Source organism: Motacilla alba, chromosome 8 (genome assembly GCF_015832195.1).
Source record: "Motacilla alba alba isolate MOTALB_02 chromosome 8, Motacilla_alba_V1.0_pri, whole genome shotgun sequence".
In the NCBI taxonomy this organism is placed as follows: Eukaryota; Metazoa; Chordata; class Aves; order Passeriformes; family Motacillidae; genus Motacilla; species Motacilla alba.
In genome coordinates this window covers 10,152,298-10,172,912 of record NC_052023.1, presented here as the reverse complement: position 1 = coordinate 10,172,912, position 20,615 = coordinate 10,152,298, and the positions used below count along the sequence as shown (strand labels likewise).

General features: G+C 53.4%; 2 protein-coding genes across 5 annotated transcripts in view; both read left to right on the top strand.

Moving 5' to 3' along the window:
- Nucleotides 1-1,502: 1,502 nt before the first annotated feature.
- KLF17 (Kruppel like factor 17) lies at nt 1,503-5,137 on the top strand. Of its 2 annotated transcripts, none has more exons than XR_005257887.1 (3): nt 1,503-1,747; nt 2,023-3,156; nt 3,775-3,908. XR_005257887.1 is itself a non-coding variant. In XM_038145155.1 (3 exons), the coding sequence occupies exons 1-3, from the start codon at nt 1,655-1,657 to the stop codon at nt 3,948-3,950; spliced, it is 1,245 nt and encodes a 414-aa protein (XP_038001083.1). In that variant the 5' UTR covers nt 1,503-1,654; the 3' UTR covers nt 3,951-5,137. The 2 variants fall into 2 exon arrangements, 1 of the variants encoding a protein (XP_038001083.1); XM_038145155.1 differs by having other exon boundaries at nt 2,023-2,998; nt 3,775-5,137.
- A 5,303-nt stretch (nt 5,138-10,440) lies between these two features.
- DMAP1 (DNA methyltransferase 1 associated protein 1) overlaps nt 10,441-20,615 on the top strand; it is a 29,543-nt gene continuing 19,368 nt past the window's right edge. The window contains exons 1-6 of one of the 3 annotated variants that reach the window (XM_038145152.1): nt 10,442-10,541; nt 10,914-11,069; nt 13,618-13,709; nt 14,098-14,293; nt 18,588-18,746; nt 19,866-20,033. In XM_038145152.1, the coding sequence (XP_038001080.1) occupies nt 10,968-11,069; nt 13,618-13,709; nt 14,098-14,293; nt 18,588-18,746; nt 19,866-20,033 (717 nt within the window). In that variant the 5' untranslated portion in view covers nt 10,442-10,541; nt 10,914-10,967. The other 2 variants (XM_038145154.1, XM_038145153.1) reach the window with 2 other exon arrangements.

The window sequence follows — 20,615 nt, the reverse complement described above, 5'->3', positions numbered from 1 at the left end:
AGGCAGCAGCCCAACATGTGCTCTGGAAACCAGGGCAGGGATTCTTGGTAAAAGGGGGAAGATCTGAATTGTTGTTGTTCCACTGGATTACTGAAATAATTTATTGCAATGCTCCACCCTTATAATTAAAGCGCGGTGATGAAAGCAACTGGTAGAGTAGCTTTGGATTCAGAAGCGGCATGTGCGTGTGGTGTGTGTGCACACCTCACCTTTGGTGTTTATATTTGTTTTTTTTTAAATTGACTCCTTGCTTCTGAATAGAGCAGGCAGCAGCCTCAGTTCTTAGAAAGGTATCTGGAGATGGACAGCTCCAGAAAGCAGGGAGACAGGCTCCAAGAGATAAGGGACATTGCTTCTTGAGCGCAACAGCAGCAGGGCCATTCCTGGTACTGGTTGGACGGGGGCCAAACGGAGAAGATCTTGCTGTGAGCCGGACAGGGAGGCAGAGAGCCCCTGGGGAGGCCTGCCCAGTGCCCTGGGTCTCTGCGCCATCATCCAACTAGCCAGAATAGGGTGGGTGACTTGAGCGTCTCCTGCAAAGCAGGATAACCTGCTGTCCTTGTGTCCCCTGCCATGGGAAGCCCTCAGGAGGACAGCACTGTCCCAGGGGCTGAGGTGAGACAGCCGGCCCATGCGCTCCTGTGCCAGAGCGGTGGAAGACTCAGCCACAGCACTGGTCCGTAGGGAGGGCAGACGAACGTCTTGTGGGGGCTGTGGGGCGAGATGAGGCGATGCCGGCAGGGTGCCAGCCCCCGACATGGTCGACGAGCAGTTATCTCGGCTCGCACACGCACCCTGCACGCAGCCAGATGCGAGCGGGTACGCTCTGTGCTGCTGATTGCCTCACCGACAGCAGCAGCGCGGGAGGACGCGGCTTCACGGGTGCGCTTACATGAAACGAATCGCGTGGGGGTGTGGGGGCACCGGGGCTCGGCTATCTGGTTCAGCTCCTGTGGTGGCACAAGCACCCCTTTTTGAGACTGCACCTTCGTTCCCTGACGCCGTCGGTGGCCCCCGTGGCGAGTGCAGTGCCCGGCACACTGACTGAAGTGCTTTTTACCTATACCCCTGTGCCAGACCTCTCCGGCACTCTCTGCCTCCACATAGGGTGCCTGTGACAGAGCCATTGCCCTGCCCCACTCGGGACAGGGTGCCGGGGGACCTCCGGCTCTGCCACCTACAGCCCCCCTCCCCTCTCGTAGTGTGGGCAAGGCTTAAGGGCGCCGCTGCCCCGTTCACGTCGCGGGCAGGATTCCGTCCTCCGCGATCCACAACAGCACCCTTGTCTCTTCTGCCCTGTGGGACAGTCTGGCAGGGCAGGGCGAAGCGGAACGCGCAGACCCCGCCGCTCTGCTCTGCCCCGTCCCGAGCGGGCTCCGAGCGCGGTCCGGGCAGCGGCAACCGCCGACCCCCGCCCGCCGGGGCAGCCCCGCCGGAGGGGGTGTGGCTCGGGCCGCAGCAGAGCCAATGGCAAGCGGCGGCGGTGAATATCAATGCAGGCCGGACCAATCGGGGCGCAGCCATGCTGTTAACAGCTTAGGGGCGCGGGGCGGCGCAGAGCAGCGCTGGTGGCACGGGGAGCGGAGCGGCGCCGGGCTCCGCGCACCGCGCTCCCCCAGCCCGCCCCGGCCCCGCTGCCTCGGCCCGGCTCGCCATGGCGGCGGCCGTGGACGAGAGCGCCCTGCCCTCTATCTCCACTTTCGCCAACTTGATGCCGCTAGAGGAGCGGCCCGCCGACATGCTCCACGTAAGCACCTGGCACCGGGGAGAGGGTGGCAGGGTGGGTAGGGGACAGAGCGTTCCGGGCTGGGGCTCAACCCGGCCAGGGAGTGGGGGGCGGGCCGCCTTCTCGCCGTCGGAGGGCGCCTCGAGGGCGGCGCAGCGCAGCCGGAGTGGTGCCGACCCGTCGGACGGGTTGGGGGGAGCCGCCGCCCCGAGCGGGAGGCGCGGGCCGCGGTGTTGGGACGGCGGGAGCCGCCGCAACCGTCTCCCCGCCGATCCTGACGCTTCATTTTCCCGCAGAGGATGCTACAGCAGGACGGCCCCGCTGCCGTCAAGCGGGAGGAGGACGACTTGGGCAAGTTCGTGGACTTGGACTTCATCCTGGCGCACACCAGCAGTGGCGGGCAGGGGCCGACCGGCCCCAACTATCCCCTGCCCGAGACCCCCGAGAGCTGTGGCACCACCTACGACAGCGACGGCTCGTACTCCACGCCGGGCAAGTTCCCGGCGCCTTACCCCGAGGGCCAGGGCCACAGCTACGTGGCTGAGCTGCTCACCCCGGACCTGCCCGGCCACTACGACCCGCAGCGGAGGGAGTACACGGAGCTGCGGGTGCCCGGCGGCCCCCACCACCACCCTCACCCCCATCACCACCCGCCCCTCCACCCAGCCCTAGCCCGCCCACTGCCCCTGGACCCCGCGCAGTCCTTCGGGCCCCGCATCAAGAAGGAGCAGCCGGAGGAGCGCGCCTGCATGCTGGGGATGTCTGCTGCCGAGTACCTGGGACCGGGCGGCGGCGAGCACAAGCCACGCGTGGCGCCGGGTCCCGGGCCGGGACCGGTGCCGGGGCCGCCGCTGCCCTACCCGGGCTTCCCCCACGGCCGCTTGGGGCCCCCTGAGGAGCCGCTGCCTGGCGCCGATCCCCACCTCTTGGCCGACCTGCCGCCCCACTACGCCGTGGCCCCGCACCGCTATGCGCCCCACTTCGCCCCCCAGCCGCCGCCACAGTTTCATGGACATTTCAGTGTTTTCAGGGAGCCCCTGAAGGGGCCGGGCCCGGGCCCGGCGGGGCTGCCCGGGCTGCTGGTCACGCCACCCAACTCCCCGGTGCTGGAGTACTTCCCGACCGGGGCTCCCCCCGAGGACTGCAAGCCCAAGCGCGGCCGCCGCTCGTGGGCGCGCAAGCGAACGGCCACGCACAACTGTGAATACCCGGGCTGCGGCAAGACCTACACCAAGAGCTCCCACCTCAAGGCGCACATGCGGACCCACACGGGTAAGGGCGCGCCGGGGCGGGGACGCGCACCGAGGGTCCCGGGGCGGGCACCGCGGCACGTGGTGAGACCCGCGAGCGTGGTGCCGGGGCTCTGAAGGGGCGTCGCGGGAGGTGACACCGGAGGTGTGGGGATGTGTCCCGTGGGGAAGACCCCTGCGGTATGTCAGGGAGTGCACGGCGGGTCCCCGTGGCGGGGGTGTGTGAGGGTACCAAGAGATAGCCCGCGTGGAGGCGTTCTGCGTGTGGGGCAGGGGGCAATGGGGATGGACCCCCGTGGTGGCGCTGGGTAGGGACACGGGAGGACCTGGCATGTAGCGAGATCACTCTTGTGGCGCCTCCAGTTGCTGGTTTTGGGGCTCGGAGGTGCCTGAGGTGGTAGGACTTAGGGGCATGGAGAAACCCTCCACTTGGGCTAGGGACAAACAGAATAGGGAGACAGACTGGGGGTTGTATGGTGAGACACTCTGGCCGAGCTGGGACAGGGCACATGGTGCCAGCTCACCACAGGGATGAGCAGGGGACCACCCACAGTTTAAAGTGAAGCAGGGACACATAGGAGGGGTGCTGTAATAGGGCAGAGATGCCCAGAAAACAAACCTTTGCACACGGGGGAAGGGCAGAAAAATGGGGGACACAAGGGGAAAGTTGGGCAAGCCGAGGTGCGCAATGGGCCTCCCATCTCCTTGAAAAGGGGGTGCTGGGTAGGGTAGCACAGAACTGAAGTCACAGGGAGGGTGGGAAGCTACAAGCCCACTGACACCCCCTCTCCTCTGCAGGCGAGAAGCCCTACCACTGCACCTGGGAAGGATGTGGCTGGAAATTTGCCCGCTCCGATGAGCTGACCCGCCACTACCGCAAGCACACAGGGCACCGGCCGTTCCAGTGCCACCTCTGCGAGCGGGCTTTCTCCCGCTCAGACCACCTCGCTCTCCACATGAAGCGGCACATGTGAGCAGTGGCTGCGGCCGGACTCGATGTCCCCGGAGCCAGCTCACGGTGTAAATAGCGTCGGGCCAGGGATGGCAGTGGGGAGCAGCCTGGCCACCCAGCCCCCTCCGCTTGTAGTTGATAACTAGTTTTCTCCTCCTGCTCCTGTGAGAGCTGGCCCAGCCAAGTGGTGGGGAAGGGCTGCTTTGGGGATGTACGTGGGGAGCAAAACTGCAAGAAACATCTGCCCAGTCATCACCACTCAGCTCCCCATGCCTGGAAGGTTCCCCCCAGCCAGGCACCCAGTGAGTGGGGGAGCTGGTGCATAAGAGATCTGTCCCCACAACTCTTGGCTTGTATTTGGCATCAGCTTAACCTTCTTCCCCCAGATTCTGGCACCCCCCTGGCTCTAGGGGCTGCGGTGGCTGACTCTGGCTGCTTTTTGGCTGGAGAGCCATGCCAGTTGGGCACGTTGGTTGTGGTGTTGGGAAATGGGTTGCTGGTTGTCTCGGTTGTGATCATCAGAACAAACCTTCTGACCCAAAGCCCAGAGTGGATGGGGTGAGGGTGGGATCTGACTGGCTTATGGCTATAAAGGTTTGCAGGTGTTGGCAGCACAGCGTCACCTTGCACAGAGGACAGGGATGGTCCTGTCATCAGCCTGGGACCTCACTGGGCAGTCCAGCCCTGGCCATTCCCAGTTTTCCACTCAGGAGCCTAAAATGTCTCTCCTGGCTCTTGTCTGCTTTATTTTGTCTTGTTCTTCCCCTCAGGATGACACCAGGTACTGCTGCAGCTGCCTTCCCCATGCTGCTTTTTAAAATATAGTATGTAAAGGACAGTGAGTCCAGCTATGAATGCCCAGGTCTCTGCTATACTTGAAATTTTTGTAGAGGGGGGGGGACAAAAAAGAAAGCTCAAAAGAAAATGAGTCTTTTTATGTGCAGCTTCTGCAAAGCAAGTTGTAAATTAAACAAAGCAGTAATATATAATGTTTCTGGTTTTTTTAATATATTTTCTTCCAGCTGGGAGCACAGATGAGTCTCAGCTTTGGGAAGTGCACTGTTCCCGTCTGTGTATATTGTTAATTAACATTTCTCTGCTTGGGCACGTTAGGTCTCTTGCACTCTGAAATGTTACTTTTCTTTATATGCAAACTGTTGAAATATTGTGATCTGCTGTATAATAAATAAACAAGATGTAAACATGAAAGAGCCAGGAGAGTTTACTTTAAAGGTTTCTTCTAAGAGGAGAGGGTGAGGCTGAGCTTGTTTGTCAGTAAATATTTACATCGATGTTCATTTCTGCTTAAGTTAGCTGCGGAGGATCGATGGGGAACGCCCAAGCCTCGGCATCTGAGTAGCATCTCCTGTGCAACAGCTCTTGAGTCACCTCACTTCCCTGTGCCTCAGTTTCCCTAATCTGCAGATGGGGCAATTGCGGCACTGGGATGGTGTGACTGGTCCTGCGGTGAGTCATCTCCAAGGAGAATGGCAGCCGAAACTCAACTGAGAGCCTTGCTGGTCCTGAATTCTTCCCCAGCAGTCCTGTCCCGCTGTGCCTCACAGTGGGAGCTCTGCAGTACTGGCCTTGTGGTCACAACCAGCAGGTCAGATGGTGTCAGCTGGCTGGTCCTGGGTGCTGTCTCTGCTGTCCTCCTGGGGATGGCCCGGCAGCTTGGCGGGGTTCAGGTGCTGAGGTTTCCCTGCGTTAATAGGTGGTGACTCAGCACAAGCATGCTGGCAGGTCCCGGAGCTCAGCGAGCAGGTCTGGCTCCATCCCTCCCTCCCTCCCACAGCTGATTACCTGTGATGCACGAATCCCTCTGAAGGCAGGAACTTGTCCAGACCTGACACCATGCTGGCAGTGCAGGGAGCACACAAGCTGTATGATGCCCTGGCCCAGGGTGGCGGTGGCAGTGGCTGTCTCTTCCTGCTCATCTCTGCAATCCCCAGTGCCTGGTCAGAGCTGGAGGGTGCCCTGGGGCTGCTTGCCCTGCAAGTGGAAGTGGGATGTAGCTGGGCTGATCCCACTCTTTCCTGCTCAGATGGGAATGGCAGAGCAGGTCTGATGTTGCCCTGAGGAGTGGCTAATATTTTGGTGTTGGGCTCTTTGTTCTGGGACCAGCACCCACCCTTGTGGTCTGCCCTCGAGCAGGTACAAAAGCATGGGTGATTCCAGGCAGGGTGGCAGCAGCTTGGGACATCGTGTTCTGCCTGTAGGCCTGAGATCAGGACCATGGGGCTGCATCCACAGGTGTCACAGATCCATCAGGCTCAATCACTTGTCCTTTCCACTGCTGCCTCCACCCTCTGCTTGCCCCACTTTCTGAGAGGTGCTTGTGCAGGGGTGACTGTGCTGGGACACGCGTGGCCTGTGATGAGGTACTGGGGAGGTCTTGTTCCTGGGACCACCAGAATCCAAGGACAAGGCTACAATGCCAGGGGATAGCTGGGGCAAAACTTCTGCCTCTTCCTTGGAAACTTGTTCAAAACGTCACATGGAGGGAGAGAGAAAGGTGTGGGCTGTTTGAATTAGCGATGAGTCAGGCTGGCAAAGCCAGATGGGGAGAGTGCGTGCCTGCGTGTTTGTGTGCGTATAAGTAATCTCTGGCTTTGTGTTTTTATTATGATTATTATTTTTATTTCCAGGGGAACGATGAATTTCTCCAACCATCCTGTCCCACTGGAAAGGCTGGCTCTGCTGTCCTGTCCTCCCTAAGCATCCTGGGAGCTGGAGTGATGGTTCACGGCTGTTTTGAGGTTCAGCTCTGAGATCAGAGCACAAACCAGTTCTTTCTCGCCTTTCATCATTGCTGTGCCAGGGCAGGAGTGAGGTCCAGGTCTGCTGCCACTACCTACACGGGGAGGCGAGAGCAGGGGAAGGTGCTTTGGCTCCTCCAAACAGAGCTGCTCCGGGTTTGCTCCCCTGTGCCTGGGGCAAGGCACTCCTTCAGGCACATAATGGGCCATGGCAGTCAAATGGACCAGCATGGCTGGGAATCACCGCATGGCTGGGGAGAGTGGCTGTAGTGGAAAAGACAATTACGGTTAATTTGTTGTTAATAAAAAACACCCTCTTCCAATTGCCTGGGCCAAGACACACTCTCTATTGGAGGAGGAAGGCCAGTCCTGTCCCCAGCAAAACCTGCCCTGCAAAGTGATGAGGGCAGCAAGAAAACACCTTTGGCAGCACCGAGGGAGGCACAGCTGGGGTGCAATCCCTGTGCTGCGTGCACCTGCAGTCAGCTGGAGAACCATAAGCTAGGCCATGTCTCACTCCTTTCCTTTTCCACCTTGGTCACTTCCTGTCAAAAAGGACCCTGGGAACTGTGCAGAGCACCCTGAAACTTCTGTAACTCTTGAGCCCCATGGTCTTAGGGTACAGCTGACCTGGTCCAATAAGGAGGCAGGGAAGTAAAGGAAGAAGCAAGGTATGGAGAAACACGTCCCAGCAGAAGTGTGAGTCATGGCCACAGTATGGCCTGGCACCTGCCAGTTGGAGCAGGGCCCTGGGGTCTTCAGAGCTGGAGAGGTGTGAAAGAGAAGCTTGAGTAGGTTTCTGTTGTCTGGGGATGACCCAGCTCATGGGAATCCCCCATAATACAGCCAACAGGTCCCATAGCTGGTCTGGGATTGTTGATCCATAGGGAGGAGTGTTGCAGATTTGAGGGTTCCTTAGCAAGGGCTTGACCTTCGGGATGTTGTGGTCCACGGGGACGGCATGGAGCTGGGGAAGGGACAAAGAGTGCTGTGGGTGGGATGTAGCCTGGGTGCTCCAGTGTGGGAGGATAGTTTGGGGGTGCTTGGACAGGCTGACACAGACCATTCCTCACCATGAGGTCAGAGCTTGGGTCTCAAGGACCAAGGTGTCCCTGCTGAAGTATGCTCCCGGGGCTTGAGTCTCCCACTGAAGAAGCAGTGGGTAGTGCCCTGTCCCTGCCATGGGGGGAGGTCCAGCGACCTGTCCCCGTGTCCATGCTGCTTAGGGTGGGCCAGGTGCCACGATAACGGGGCTGTGGCTGTCACCGCACCCTTAGGAAACATTTGGCTTCAGGCACCTGAACCCACGGGGAAGCGATAACTCCCGGCTCCCTTGCCCTGCCTGGACCCACACCTGGCGCTGGTGTGCCTTAGTCACACACCGAGAGTTTTTCCACTGCCGGGCCCCAGATAACCTTCTCCTGCCCCACTGGCCACAGTGTTTGCACTTGTCCTCCTCCGCTGGTGCCAGGCTGGGAGACACACACACCCTGAGCCCTGGTCAGAAGGCACGCACACCTCTGGCCTGGGGCCACCTTTGGTCATGCCTGGCAGCCAGGGCATGGGTAAAGGGCATCCTTCCCCAGCTGGTGAGGAGCTGGCTTGGAGGGGGCCTTCCTGCCAGGGCTAAATCTGGGGGCACATCTCTCCCCCAGTTGCTTGGTGGCAGATCGCCCAGGCTTGGTACCCTGGACATCCCTGGCATCCAGGATAGCTGGAGGTGGGTGATGGTGTTGCAGTGACAGGACAGTGATGCCAGGGTTTCAGGGCACAGAAACACTGGGCTCCCTGTCGCCAGCGGGCTTTCCCTGATTCCCTGCATTCCCTCCATACTCCCCATGCCCTGGCGAGGCAGGACCCTCGCGGTCAGATCTGGGCACAGTCCCAGTACAGGACTCTCAATGACGGACCAGGTACGTGACTGTGACTCAGCTTTCCAGCCTTTCCAGCCTTTCCCCTTCGCTCTGTGCTAGCTTTGGGATGCAGTGGCCATTAACAATAACTCCAGGCCAGAAACAATAACTGCAGGCCCCCCTGGAGCAGTGCTAATTGCTCTGCTGATGAGCCCATTAGCAGAAGCACCCGGCTAATGTGTTTCACCTCCAGGTCCATACAGCTCCAGGTGGGACACAGCTCCCGGGGCTCACAGAGGTATGGGGGAGGCAGGCCAACAAGTGGGAGATATAATCAAAAACCAGCACTGAATGGCTCCATCTGTCTCAAGGCTTTATTTTTGGAGCTGGTTTTTGTTTTCTTTAAGTGCCGTTTTAACAGGATGAACGGACTGCGAACAACCGAACAAACCGTGGCAAAAAGAGAGGCCCCTTTTTTGGTCGTACAAAGCTCTCCAGGAAGCCGCAGTGCCAGGCTTGCCAGGCAGGCAGAGACTGCAAAAGTTGGGAAAGCCTTGTCTCCTTCTGCAAGGCCGCCTTGGGGGAGTGTGGACCCCACTTCCAGGCCAGCTGTGGCAAGAGAGCAAGGAAATGTGCTAGAAATTATTAGCAATGTCCACACACACTGAGGGGGGAGGACTTTGGTAGATGAGGCAGAGCTGAGAGCAAATAGGGCAGGCAAAACCTCAGGATCAGCTCTGTCCTTGTGGGAAGGGTGCTAAAAGCCATCCCTGGTAGTGTAGAAAGGTGTAGAAAAGGGATTAAATTATTTCTGGGGACAACAGATGGTCCTCTGGGGGTGTCACCAGTTCCCATTGTGGCACACGGGGATTGTTTGGGCCCTGAAACAGAGGTGATGTGCCAATCCTCATGGGAAGGGCTCACCGGCAGGATGGGGAATGGTGGTAACTTCAGCACAGCCTGGCTGGCATTGAGGGATTCTGTGCAAGAGGAAGTGGGGTTCAGCTCATCCCAGGGCTGCAAGGAGAAGAGATTCCCCTCAGAGGCACCCCCTCTCCTGGGCCATCCGAGGCGGCCGGCAGGTCCCAGTGTGTCTCTGTGCCCTGTGCAGAAACCATCTGCTTCAGGAGAACCTCTGCCAGGTGCCCTTGCCCTGCCTCGATCTCGCAGGAAGGTGATTTCTCAAAGTCCCTCCTGGCCCCGCACCACTGTTTTCTCCCCCTTCCTTGTTCCCGTATCTCTTCCCACAGGGAAGAGGAAACAGCACAGTCTTATTACTAAAACTCTCACTCCGGGCTGCCTCATGTGAGCGCTGAAGCTCTGGAGCTGAGAGCACGATGCCGAGGAGCGCACGCTGTGGCACACGGAACCAGGCCGGGCAGCCCGAGCGTGCCGTGAGGTGCGGCTGGCACCGGGCTGGGCCCTGGCACGGCTGGTGGGGAGAACGGGACAGGGCAAAGCCGCCAGCGAGCCTCGGGAAAGGAGACGACAAAACTCCTGATGAGCTCTGCGGGAAACTAGGGTCAGCCCCTGGGACCCCGGGAGAGCAGCGACCCGTCTCAGAGTCCCCGAGGGAACGGGGTCACGGCAGCTGGGGGCACGGTGGGCGCCATGAGCGCGTTCGCGGCGCCCCCTCCCCGCCGCGCGGGCCGGGCTCGGAGGCGCCGGTCGGGCGCGGCGGTGCTGCCACCTCCTGGCGCGGGAGCGAGCCGCGCCTGCGGCGGGCTGCGCACCCTGAGCGGGGCGAGGGGGGGCCGGGACCCGGCTGGGGCCGGGCGCTGCTACGGGGCCGTGGGGACAGCGGCGCCGGCGGCCTCGGGCTGGCCGGCCACGACCAGCCAGGAGCGGGACTCGAACCCGCCATCCTTCGCCCTCACCCCCGCGTGGTGCGTCCCCCAAAGCGCTCCGGACACTTCCGGGCGCCTCTTGGCGGGAGCGGAAGCGGCGCTGCCCGGGCCGCCGTATGCGCCGCACGTCCCGGTGGCCGCGGAGCCGGCGCCGGTGGGTGCGCGGGTCCCGCTCGGAGCGGGGCGGCCGCGGCCGCGCGGGGAGCGCCGCGTCTCGCACGGCCTCCCGCGGGCCTCCCGGGATCCCCCCGCGGGGCCGCGGGCCGCGGGCGCGGCGTGCGGAACCCCCGGGACCCGCCGGGTGCAAGGCCCCGTTGTTGGGCCTGGCGGGGGGATGGGAGGCGGCCGAGGGGGGTGTGTGTCTATGTAGATATAAGTGTGTGAGTGTGCGTGTGCATGTATATGCGTGTGTGTGCGCGGATATACGTGCGTGTATGTGTATACACACGCACCTACGCGTGTTTGTATGAGTCCGGGATACCCCCGCGGGAGTTAACCCCCGACCCCCGGTTTCCCGCCCTCCCAGAGCTGGAGGGGACGGACAGGACGGCGCAGAGAAGGCCAGAGGGCAGGCGGAGACATGGCGACGGGGGCAGATGTACGGGACATCCTGGAGCTGGGAGGCGTGGAGTCAGAGAACACGGGCACCATCAACAAAAAGGACATCATCAACTCGGATAAGGTGAACTGCAGTGCCCTGAGGGGCTGCTGCGCGATTTCTAGGCGCTCACTGGCCTTGCATGTGGTGTTTGGGGTGAATATTGGAAGAAAAAATGGAATTAAGCGTGTACCTTCTTAGTTACCTGTGCCGTGGCATCTGGTGTGGGATTTAAGCTGGAGCTGGGTAAGCCGTGTGCTGCTGAGCTGGGCCAGGCCCTAGGACACTCTCAGCTGTCTCTAAAACTCTCATTTTGTGAAGTATCTAGCCCCAAAGCAAGTGGAAATAATACAATACAGTCTTGTTTTAGATGAAAGAAAATATTGTCTGACTCGACTGAATGACAGAAGTCTTCCAGCCTGTGTGGGGAAGGTGTGTGGCTGTGGTTTGGGACAGCTGGGATGCTTTGCCTGGGGGAATGTGGCGAGTTAGTAAGCTCTGTTAAGGATGTGTGACATGATGTGCTGTGTTCTGTGTGGTAATGTGCTACAGCATCTTGTGTTCTGTGTTTTAAATTTGGGCAAGGTGATGGGTGTCCCATGTTTTGCAAGGTGTTGGGAATGTCAACTTAGGAGCAGTTACGAGATGTGGAAGTGCTTTGAAATGAGCCCAGGGAGCTCTCTGGTACAGAGATGGTCTGATTTGGAGTAAAGCCTGTGTATTTGGGGAAAAAATCAAACCAAAACTGAAATGTTTGTCTCTGAAGAGAAACACTGTGGTTTCCCTGCCTTGCCGGGGCTAGGGCACACAGTATAATTGGTGTAATGGAAAACCAGTGAGTGTCAGTCATTTAAAGGCTGAAATGTTGAAGTTGCTGGTCACGGGCTGTGTTGGTGAGCAGGGTCTGGTGAGCAGCCTGTTGGCTGGATTCAGCCTGAGCGTTGCCACTGGCTGTTTGGAGTTGTGAGTTCTTTGAGTTAAATGTGTTTGTGTGCTAGGCAGCAGGGAGCCAAAGGAGTCCTGGGTGCTGGCTGTCTCTTTGGAACAGGGACCAAGATGGTTTTCTCCTCAAGTTTCCTGTAATGGGAAGAGAGGGGAAGGGAGGGTGCAGTGAAAAGTTTTGGGAGCATGCAGGAGAGATTGAACAAAACATTCTGGATTTCTACAAAGTACAGAAACGAAGCCAAACCAAAGGTGTAAGCTGTTGTCGCATGGAGAGTGCAAAGTTGCTAATAACAGTGCAGTTCTCACTCAGGAAATAGATCTGTTCTCAATTAGAAAAGAAACAGATTGATGTCTTGAAATCACAAGAGAACCATGAAGTACTTTTCAGTCCATTAGTGACTGAGAATGTTAAAATAAAAATTACTAGGCATAAAAACATTTAAATCAGCATGACCAAGTAATTTGTTCTTGATTCCTAAAGAGCTGATCTCTGGCCTGCTGATATTAACTTTTAATAAATCTGGGAACTTTAGGGGAATTCCAGAAGCCTGTGTTCATACAGGGTGTGTGGTGACCTGTGGGTAACTGCCTTGGTTGGCCTTACGTTGCTGCTGGGCAAAGTGATGGACACACGAGGAGAAAGGTGCTCGATTAGGGATGAAAAGGTGCTGATACAATGCATGTCTGTCATGAAGTTTTATGGAAAGTAGTTGTTGTCCAGGATGACAGGGACTTATTTTTTCAGTGGAATCTTGAATTTGCTTGATAAAGGTGACTGTATGGATTTAACACAATTTGTGATGCAATGTTAGTTTTACTGCTGAAAAAATATTCTGATTTAAAATTTGGTAGTGATATAGTAAGGAAGTATGTAATAGTAGTGATTGGGGCAGTAGTTATAAAGATGGTACAGTTTGACCAAATGCTCAGTAAACTTCTCCTTCTTAAATGAAGTGTAACTTCTTAGTGTGGCTGTTACTGTACCTACCCGAATCCCAAGCTGATTACCTGATACAGTTGATTACTGATAAACTTGTGTGTGGGTATGAGTTGGGCTGTGTCTTAGAGACCACAAATTCTGTCAAGGGTTTAGGGGCCAGGTTGAGTTGTGTACATTGAATTCCTCTTATGAAGAAACTGTCAACAATTTTTGTTTGCTGTGTAAATGGGAGAGCAGAATTTTCGGGACCAGAGAACTTTGGTAGGTGACACTGGGGGCTTTGCCAAGGGGCTGCTGCAAGGGTGTAATCACAGGTGATAAAAACTGAAGCTGCTGCAGAACAAAGTGACAAAAACTATAAAAAAAACCTGGGAAGACATTTCTTACTTGAAAATGTAGAGAATCAGGTAACTAAATGTATTAATACCTCTGAGGGAAGACAGTGCTTGCCTAGTAAGAAAAGACTTAGTGCACCAGCCCCTGCAATCTACAGCCAGATGTTCAGCTTGGAATTTAAGTGTGTTATCAGCAAGAGCAAATGTGGATACTGGTGAGCCCTATCACTGAAAGTGGGTACATTTTGTCTGTCAGTGTCTTCCACCAGGAATAGGCACTTTCTTGGAGAAATTCAAGGTGTCTAAAACCAGATAAAAGTAAAAACCATCACAGGGCACCGGGTTATACAGTTTTAATGTTCCCTCAGGAATTTCTGCTTCTGAATCTAAAGTGCAATTTTTTTTGTTTCAGAAAAAATCCAAGAAATCCTCAGAGACATTGACATTTAAGAGGCCAGAAGGAATGCACCGAGAAGTTTATGCACTTCTCTATTCTGACAAAAAGTAAGAGCACATGGTCATCTGTGCAGGTTGTGGGGTGGCCTGGGCTTTTGGTGGCAGGGCAGCATCCTCTTGAAACCAGGGGCAGTCTTGCTTCCCAGATTGATTCCCCTTTGTGCTTGCCCCATGCTTGTGCCCTTCTCTTAGTCATGGACAGTGTCTGTTTTCTCTCTTCTAAATTTGAGGAGTTTGCTTGATACAGAAAGTTAATTAGATACAGGCAAAACAGTCTAATGCAGACAAACCAGTGCTCTTAGCCTTTGTATCGAATTCTTTCTTAATCTCATCTGGAAATAGCACCTGCTTTTATATCTGCAAAAAGAGTTCTGAGCCTGAAATCTCTTTGGGTTTGCTCCTTGCTTCTCATCACCAGCACTTTTCTCCACCACAGGGATGCACCTCCGCTGCTGCCAAGTGATACAACTCAGGGTTATCGAACAGTCAAAGCAAAACTGGGCTCCAAGAAAGTCCGGCCTTGGAAGTGGATGCCTTTCACCAACCCAGCGAGGAAAGATGGAGCAATGTTCTACCACTGGAGGAGGGCAGCGGAGGAAGGGAAGGATTACCCTTTTGCCAGATTTAATAAAGTAAGTGGGAGCACTTTCAAACAAAAGCATATACTGGAAAATACCCTTCAGTCAGTTTCTTGGCTGTCGAGACAGGAAGTTGATTCTTTCAACACTTGAAGGCTGAGTTAGATTTGGTAATTGCATTTTGAATTGCAGCATGACCTGCAGCCATGTGACCATGGACTGATGTCTTCAAATCATTCAGGCAAAGTAGGCTTTGTATGTGGTCAGAGCTTGGTAGACAGCCCAGTGTTCTAGGTGTGCAGCCATGGATTTAGTGAGGAGAACTCGTGATATCTACCTCTGTTCCTGACCAACAACCTCCCCCTGATTACGGGCTCAGGGTAGTAAAAGGTATTCTATTCTGAGACATAAAAGTCAGAAATCTTGCTATTTTGCTCAGTATGAAAAAAACGGCTTGAGCTTCATGACCAAAAAGGTGGCTTGCAACCTCTTGGCCAGATTCCAGCACAGATGCTGAATTACTTTGCGTTCCCTCTGAAATTGCTCTCATGGTATCAGTGTGGTGCAGTCCCCAGTTCTTTGCATCTTACATTAAATTGTCACAATGTGTTGTTGTAATCTCCTGCTGTCTTTTGTCCCAGATGTATCTGCTTTGAGTGGCTGTGCCTTTTATGTGTATGCACAAAGAAAACGACATCAAGATTTATACTTCAAAGTCAGGACCTCCAAAGTTAGGAAGGAGCAGAGTTAGGGTGCTTCCATAATGTAATTTAACTCCCTTCATGATGCAAATATGAAAGAGTGAGAAAACCGTGTGCTAACGTGATTCCACAAAAGCTCTGCTTGTGTGTAACCGTATACAATATTTTAAGTTTGTAACCCACAGAGCATCAGCTCTAACAAAGCTTGGTTTCCTGCAGAGTTAAGTGGTTGGTTGACCTTGTATGTTAGAAGGCTCCAGCTCTGACTGATGCTTTTCCTGTAGCTGGGACATTGGTAAGAGCCTCCTGTGGTATCTCTTCTCTGATGTCTGGGGTGGAAGTCTGAAGTATGACTCACTTAGTCGAGGCACCTACCTAGCTGTCTGAGTGAAACTTTGTGAGGCTAATTGTCTCTAAGACTCCACTGCTGGAGCTGGTTTTGGCTGAGTTCAACCGAGTTTATCAGAGAGGGCCACACATCACATCTGGGTGTTTTAATTATATGATTCTCGTTTCCTTAACTTTATCAGGTACTGTGAGCTGACAGACAGAAGAGCCTTCAGCAAGGCTGCAACCTTTAGATTAGTGGTAGGGACCTCTGCCATCTGAAATGCACAATTACGTAATATCAGGAGCAAGTTGTTATCCTTATGGTGCTGTAGTTGAGAAAGTTGAAGGCACTGATGAAAAGTTTTGCAGATATTTGCTTTATCAGAGGAAATTTACTTAACTTTTCCAGACTCTTTTGAGTGTTTCTTCTCACATACTTGATACCTCTACCTGAATGTTTCTCTCCCCTTGTCACGAGCCTGTTTTCCTGTGTAGTCTGTCCTGGTGGTCATTCAAGCTCTTTAACCAAGCTCCTGGGTCACTGCTCAGTTGCTTTCCCTTTTCTCTGTGCTTCCAGTCTCCAATACAATTCCCTCCTCTTTGCTGTGAGATCCAAAATGTGAACTTGGGTTTCACCACATACACCGAGCCTTGTTTCAGGGTGTGAAATAGGAGTATAAAAGCAGCTTTGCTGGTGTTAGAGCAAAGCCCTCTCTCAGCCAATACTGGGTTTTTTGACTACCATCAGTAAAGGCTTAGTGAAAGAGTATGAGAGTGGGGCAAATATTTATTTTCCTACTTTCTGGTGGTCTTTGGCTTAAGGATTTCTTAATTAGAAATTTGCATTTGATAATTCTTGCTAGGTGCATTCAGGGCAGAAAGCTGCTTTGTGAGTAACCCATGCTAATGAGTTCTTCAGGTTAATTTTGTGTGGTGTGCAAAGGTGCTTTCCTCTGCTCATTTCAAACTGCTGCCTTGAGGTTTAGTCCCTCGGAGATCTTGTGTTACATGATGTAGTAAATTGTCCTTGCTGTGTACTGTGTTCTCTGTAATGTGACATGCCCTCCTGTGCACTCTCTTGTTCTCAAATATCCTTTCTTTTGAAATGTGTGGACTAGGAGTGAGTGTTCTACTTATGAGAGCATGGTGGATTTATGTGGGCTGTTTTTCTCTATTTCCCTCATAATTTTTACTGTTCAGTTTGAATTTTTACCTCTGTTAGGCATTGTACTGATGTTTTCACAGAACTGTCTTCTGGCTCCAGGATCCTGAGCAGTTTCAGCTAATTTAATACTCATAATTTTGTGCATTTATAGTGTGAAATGTTGGACTGGGAGAGGTTTTCTGGGCCATTGAGTCCTCCTCTTGGCTCTTTCAGGTCCTCCCACAATCCAGTCCCTGATCAAGTTCCTTTTGAAAAGCACTTGGCTTTTCTTGCCCCTGTGCTTCCTTGGGAAGCTCTTCTAGACTGTCTTTGCTCCATTTCATTGCCAGGTTAAATTTTCCGTGTTAAATTGGCATTTCTTTGCAAGTCAATTTCTTTGTTCTTATTTCAGTTGTTCTTTTCTTCCCATGAGTATTCCTTTCATTTCATCTAGCATACTTGAAGCCTGCAGTCAGATTCTCCTTCAGACTTCCTTTGCTAGGCTGTGTTCTCTTCCAGTCTGCTGTAGGAAGACAGGCTCGCCACCCCATTACTCATGCTCTTCTCTGTACTTGTTTCCATTTCAGTGCATCTTTCCTGACCAGGGATCAGTAGTGTTGTAGTTGGTATTCCTGCCAGTATTCTTGTTGTGCAGTTGAAACACTGCCAGTTTCTGCTGGAAATCCCTCTCTGGGGATCATATTTGCCTTTTCATGGTTTTGTTGCATTTGAATATATAGTCAGCCAGTGGTTGGCTCAAGCTTTCTGTCTGTTCCCACCTTATGATTTCTCTCAGTGGTTCTCATCTGAGCAGCCATGAATGGGGGCTGAGGAGGTGTTTTGGAAGTGTCTTTGCTCTTGTCACATTCTGTTGTCTGATGAGGCATCTGCCACCTCCCCTTCTATCCACTGCAGAGGGCCCTGCTGGCTCTTCTTGTGTGTGTGTTCCTAGAAATTATTTTGTTTCGTGATGTGCATGGGACATCCTTACAGTGTCTGGTGAGATGGCTTTGCTCCTGGTGGAAGTGGTACTTGAAGGTTGAGGTTCAGTGCATCCCTAAGAGATCTGCTTCACCTTTGCGTTTCTGTGTCGAAGTGATAGAGGAAGGGCAGTAGACCTAAAGAAGCTGTTACTTGGAGGCTCAGAAATGCTCCTGTGAGCTGTAGGGAATTCATGAGGATGACTTTCCTGATGACAGGACACAAAACCACAGAGGTGGTGAAGCACATCTGCTTGCATGCACACTGTTTTCTTCTGGAGGCAGGACCTCCTCAGGCTGAGCAAAGTTTTGCTGCAGGAGGAAGGGAGTGAGAGGCAGTAAGGGAGGAAAGCACAGGCTTATTTACACTTTTGCTTTACCACATGCTAGGATTTCCCCTAATGTAGTAAGTATTTTTGCTGTTTCTTTAGTACTCATGTGACACAACATGTGTTTTGGATAGAGCCCTTGCAGAGCAGTCCCAGGCTGGGGACAGTAGTGTGGGCTTGGTCCTTTAGGCACCTGGGACACTGTGAGAGTTGGACTGTCATTTGGCTCTGTCATTCTGCTGGGGAAAAGATCTATGGGGAAGGGAGGGACAAAGTTATTTGCCAAGTTTATGGCCTTCAGTTGTACAGTACAGAGTCTTTCAGATCTTCATGATACTGTCTGCACCAAACATGAAAGAAGTAGTCTGAGTATCAAAGCAGAAGGTGTGCTAAAGGCTGAGGATTACTGCCCCTTGCCTTTCCTGTTCTTCCTGTACAAGTGAGCGTGTCCCAACCCAAGTAAAGAGTCAACTGTCAGAGCACTTTGTGCCAAGGTATTGGTTTTGCTGTATGGGAGGAATGCAGGGAGTCTGGCTGAATCTTGGTTTCACTGTCATCTTAGCCTGAAATTTTGAAACCCATAGTCAGGATGTGGGTTGCTGACCTCTGCCTGTGTAAGCCATCTGAAATAGGTTTCAGCCTCCTAGGCAGTAGTTCCTGGTAGGCTTCCCTGAATGCCACATTATGGCCTTGGGATCACACATTGCTCCATATCAAGTCCTCTGCCTGCTCATCATGTTTCCTATCAGGACTCATTGCTCAGGGTCCTGGCAGCGCTGTGCTCATGCTCTTGGCTCAGCAATTTCGGCAGTGAGGAGGGCAGTGCTGCAGGAGAGCTACCATGGTTTTCTCTCCTCTCCACAGACAGTGCAGGTTCCTGTCTACTCAGAGCAGGAGTACCAGATGTATCTCCACGACGATGCGTGGACCAAAGCTGAGACAGACCACCTCTTCGACCTGGCTCGGCGCTTTGATCTGCGCTTTGTAGTCATTCATGACCGCTACGATCACCAGCAGTTCAAGGTGAGTCCTGGGGGCCAAGTTGCTGCTAGCAGCCTGCTGCTATGGCATGTGCAGGGTTTTCTGCACTTGAAAGACCAAATTACCCTTTATATCAACTTAATTAGGGGGAAATAATGAATTATTGGCAGCAAGGAATATTGAATTTCCAGCACAAGGCATTGCTGTTTGCTTTGTTTGTAATTAAATCCACTGTGACTTGTTCTCATTCCCTGTTGTGTTTTATTAGAAAGTTAGAAGGTTTGCACCTGCCAGGAGAGCAGCTCGTTGTTGCTTGAAGATAAGGCAGCTGGGGAGTTTATTTGAGCAGGCTAGGTGTTCTGTATTTCAGTCTAGGCCCTTGGAGAAGGATCTGCCAGTGAACCCTGGGGGCTGGGACTTCTCCCTGGTGCTGCTTCTGGCTTGTGGTCTGACATGGTGCAGGTTTCCATCATCTCTACTGTGAAACAGGGACCATCGGTGGTCTGAAACTGCAACCCTGGTGTCATGATTGTTGGTCTACTATACTGGTTCCGTGCCTCCTGGTGACATAGGGAATGATGTGACATATACAGAGCAGCTCCTTGTTATCCTCTGAAATGCTCACATGAAGAGCAAAGTAAAATAACAAGAGTATGCCCAGCTCAGCAGCCCAAACATCTTCTGGGCTCAGGTTAATGGAACACAGCTCAGTTCATGAAATCATGGGCAATGAATTGATGCTGTTGACACCTTGGCTGTGACTTGAATGACTATTGTCTGGAGCAACTCTGGGACCTGCACATTTGTTGCAGTTTCCTGCTTGCAGGCTTTCTCCTCTCAACTCTCCTTGCATCCTTTTATCTTCACTGCTCAGGATGCTCCACTGCTGTATTGTCTGTAAACCCTCAGCACTGCTGGATGTTTTGGTGGGTATTTTTAAAGTGGTAGCTGTGAACCCATGGCAGTTAATTCATGCAGCTCTCTGAGAAACTCCTTCTTCCCTGTCATTCCCCCAGCACCTGCAAGGGTCCTTGCTAGGCCTTCCTCCCAGGCACTGTCTCTTGTACTGTGTGTGACATCCTTGTGATCCTTAGGTGGCTACTTGCACAAGGTTTTGCTTAGTTCTTCCATAATGTTGTCATCCTGTGATGTCTTCCACAGAAAAGGTCAGTGGAGGATCTGAAGGAACGGTATTACCACATTTGTGCCAAGCTGGCAAACATTCGTGCAGCTCCAGGCACAGACCTAAAAATCCCAGTCTTTGATGCTGGCCATGAGAGACGAAGGAAGGAACAGCTGGAAAGGCTTTACAATAGGACACCAGAGCAGGTAACTTGGGGAAGAGAGCATCACTTCTCCAGAAGATTGATAAGTTGAATCAGGAGGTGTATGATGCAGGCCAGAGGTCGGGAAAGGTAAAGAAGGGCTGGACCAGAAAAAAGCAGCACCTGAGTACCGCTTTTGTTGTTGGGTTAATGTCCCTTTAAGGAATTTAAAAGGACAGTTGTTGAGAAATCTGACTCTCCAGGAAAAAGGCCTACATGAGCAGAGTAATGGTCTCTGGTAACTGCCAGGACCTTCTCAGTCCTCTGATAGAAGCAAATTCTCAATGCCATTATGAGTACTGGAGTCTCGTGGAGGGAGAATTATTTATTTGAGAGTAAAAATCTTTCCAGAAATCATCAAAGACTAAATCTACATGCTTAGTTCTTCTCTATGGTGAAGCTATATAATGGTCCTGCAGTTCAGAGATTAAGAAAGTGTGTTCTCCATAGGCTGGGGGAGAGCATTCTTTTTAGTTAGTTCCCTCCAAGGACAAGTTCATATGTGACTTACTCTGCTTCTTCACCCCATTGACAGGCGTCAGTATTAGGCATAGCTGCTCTAGGTTCTATATGCTATGACTGGGGA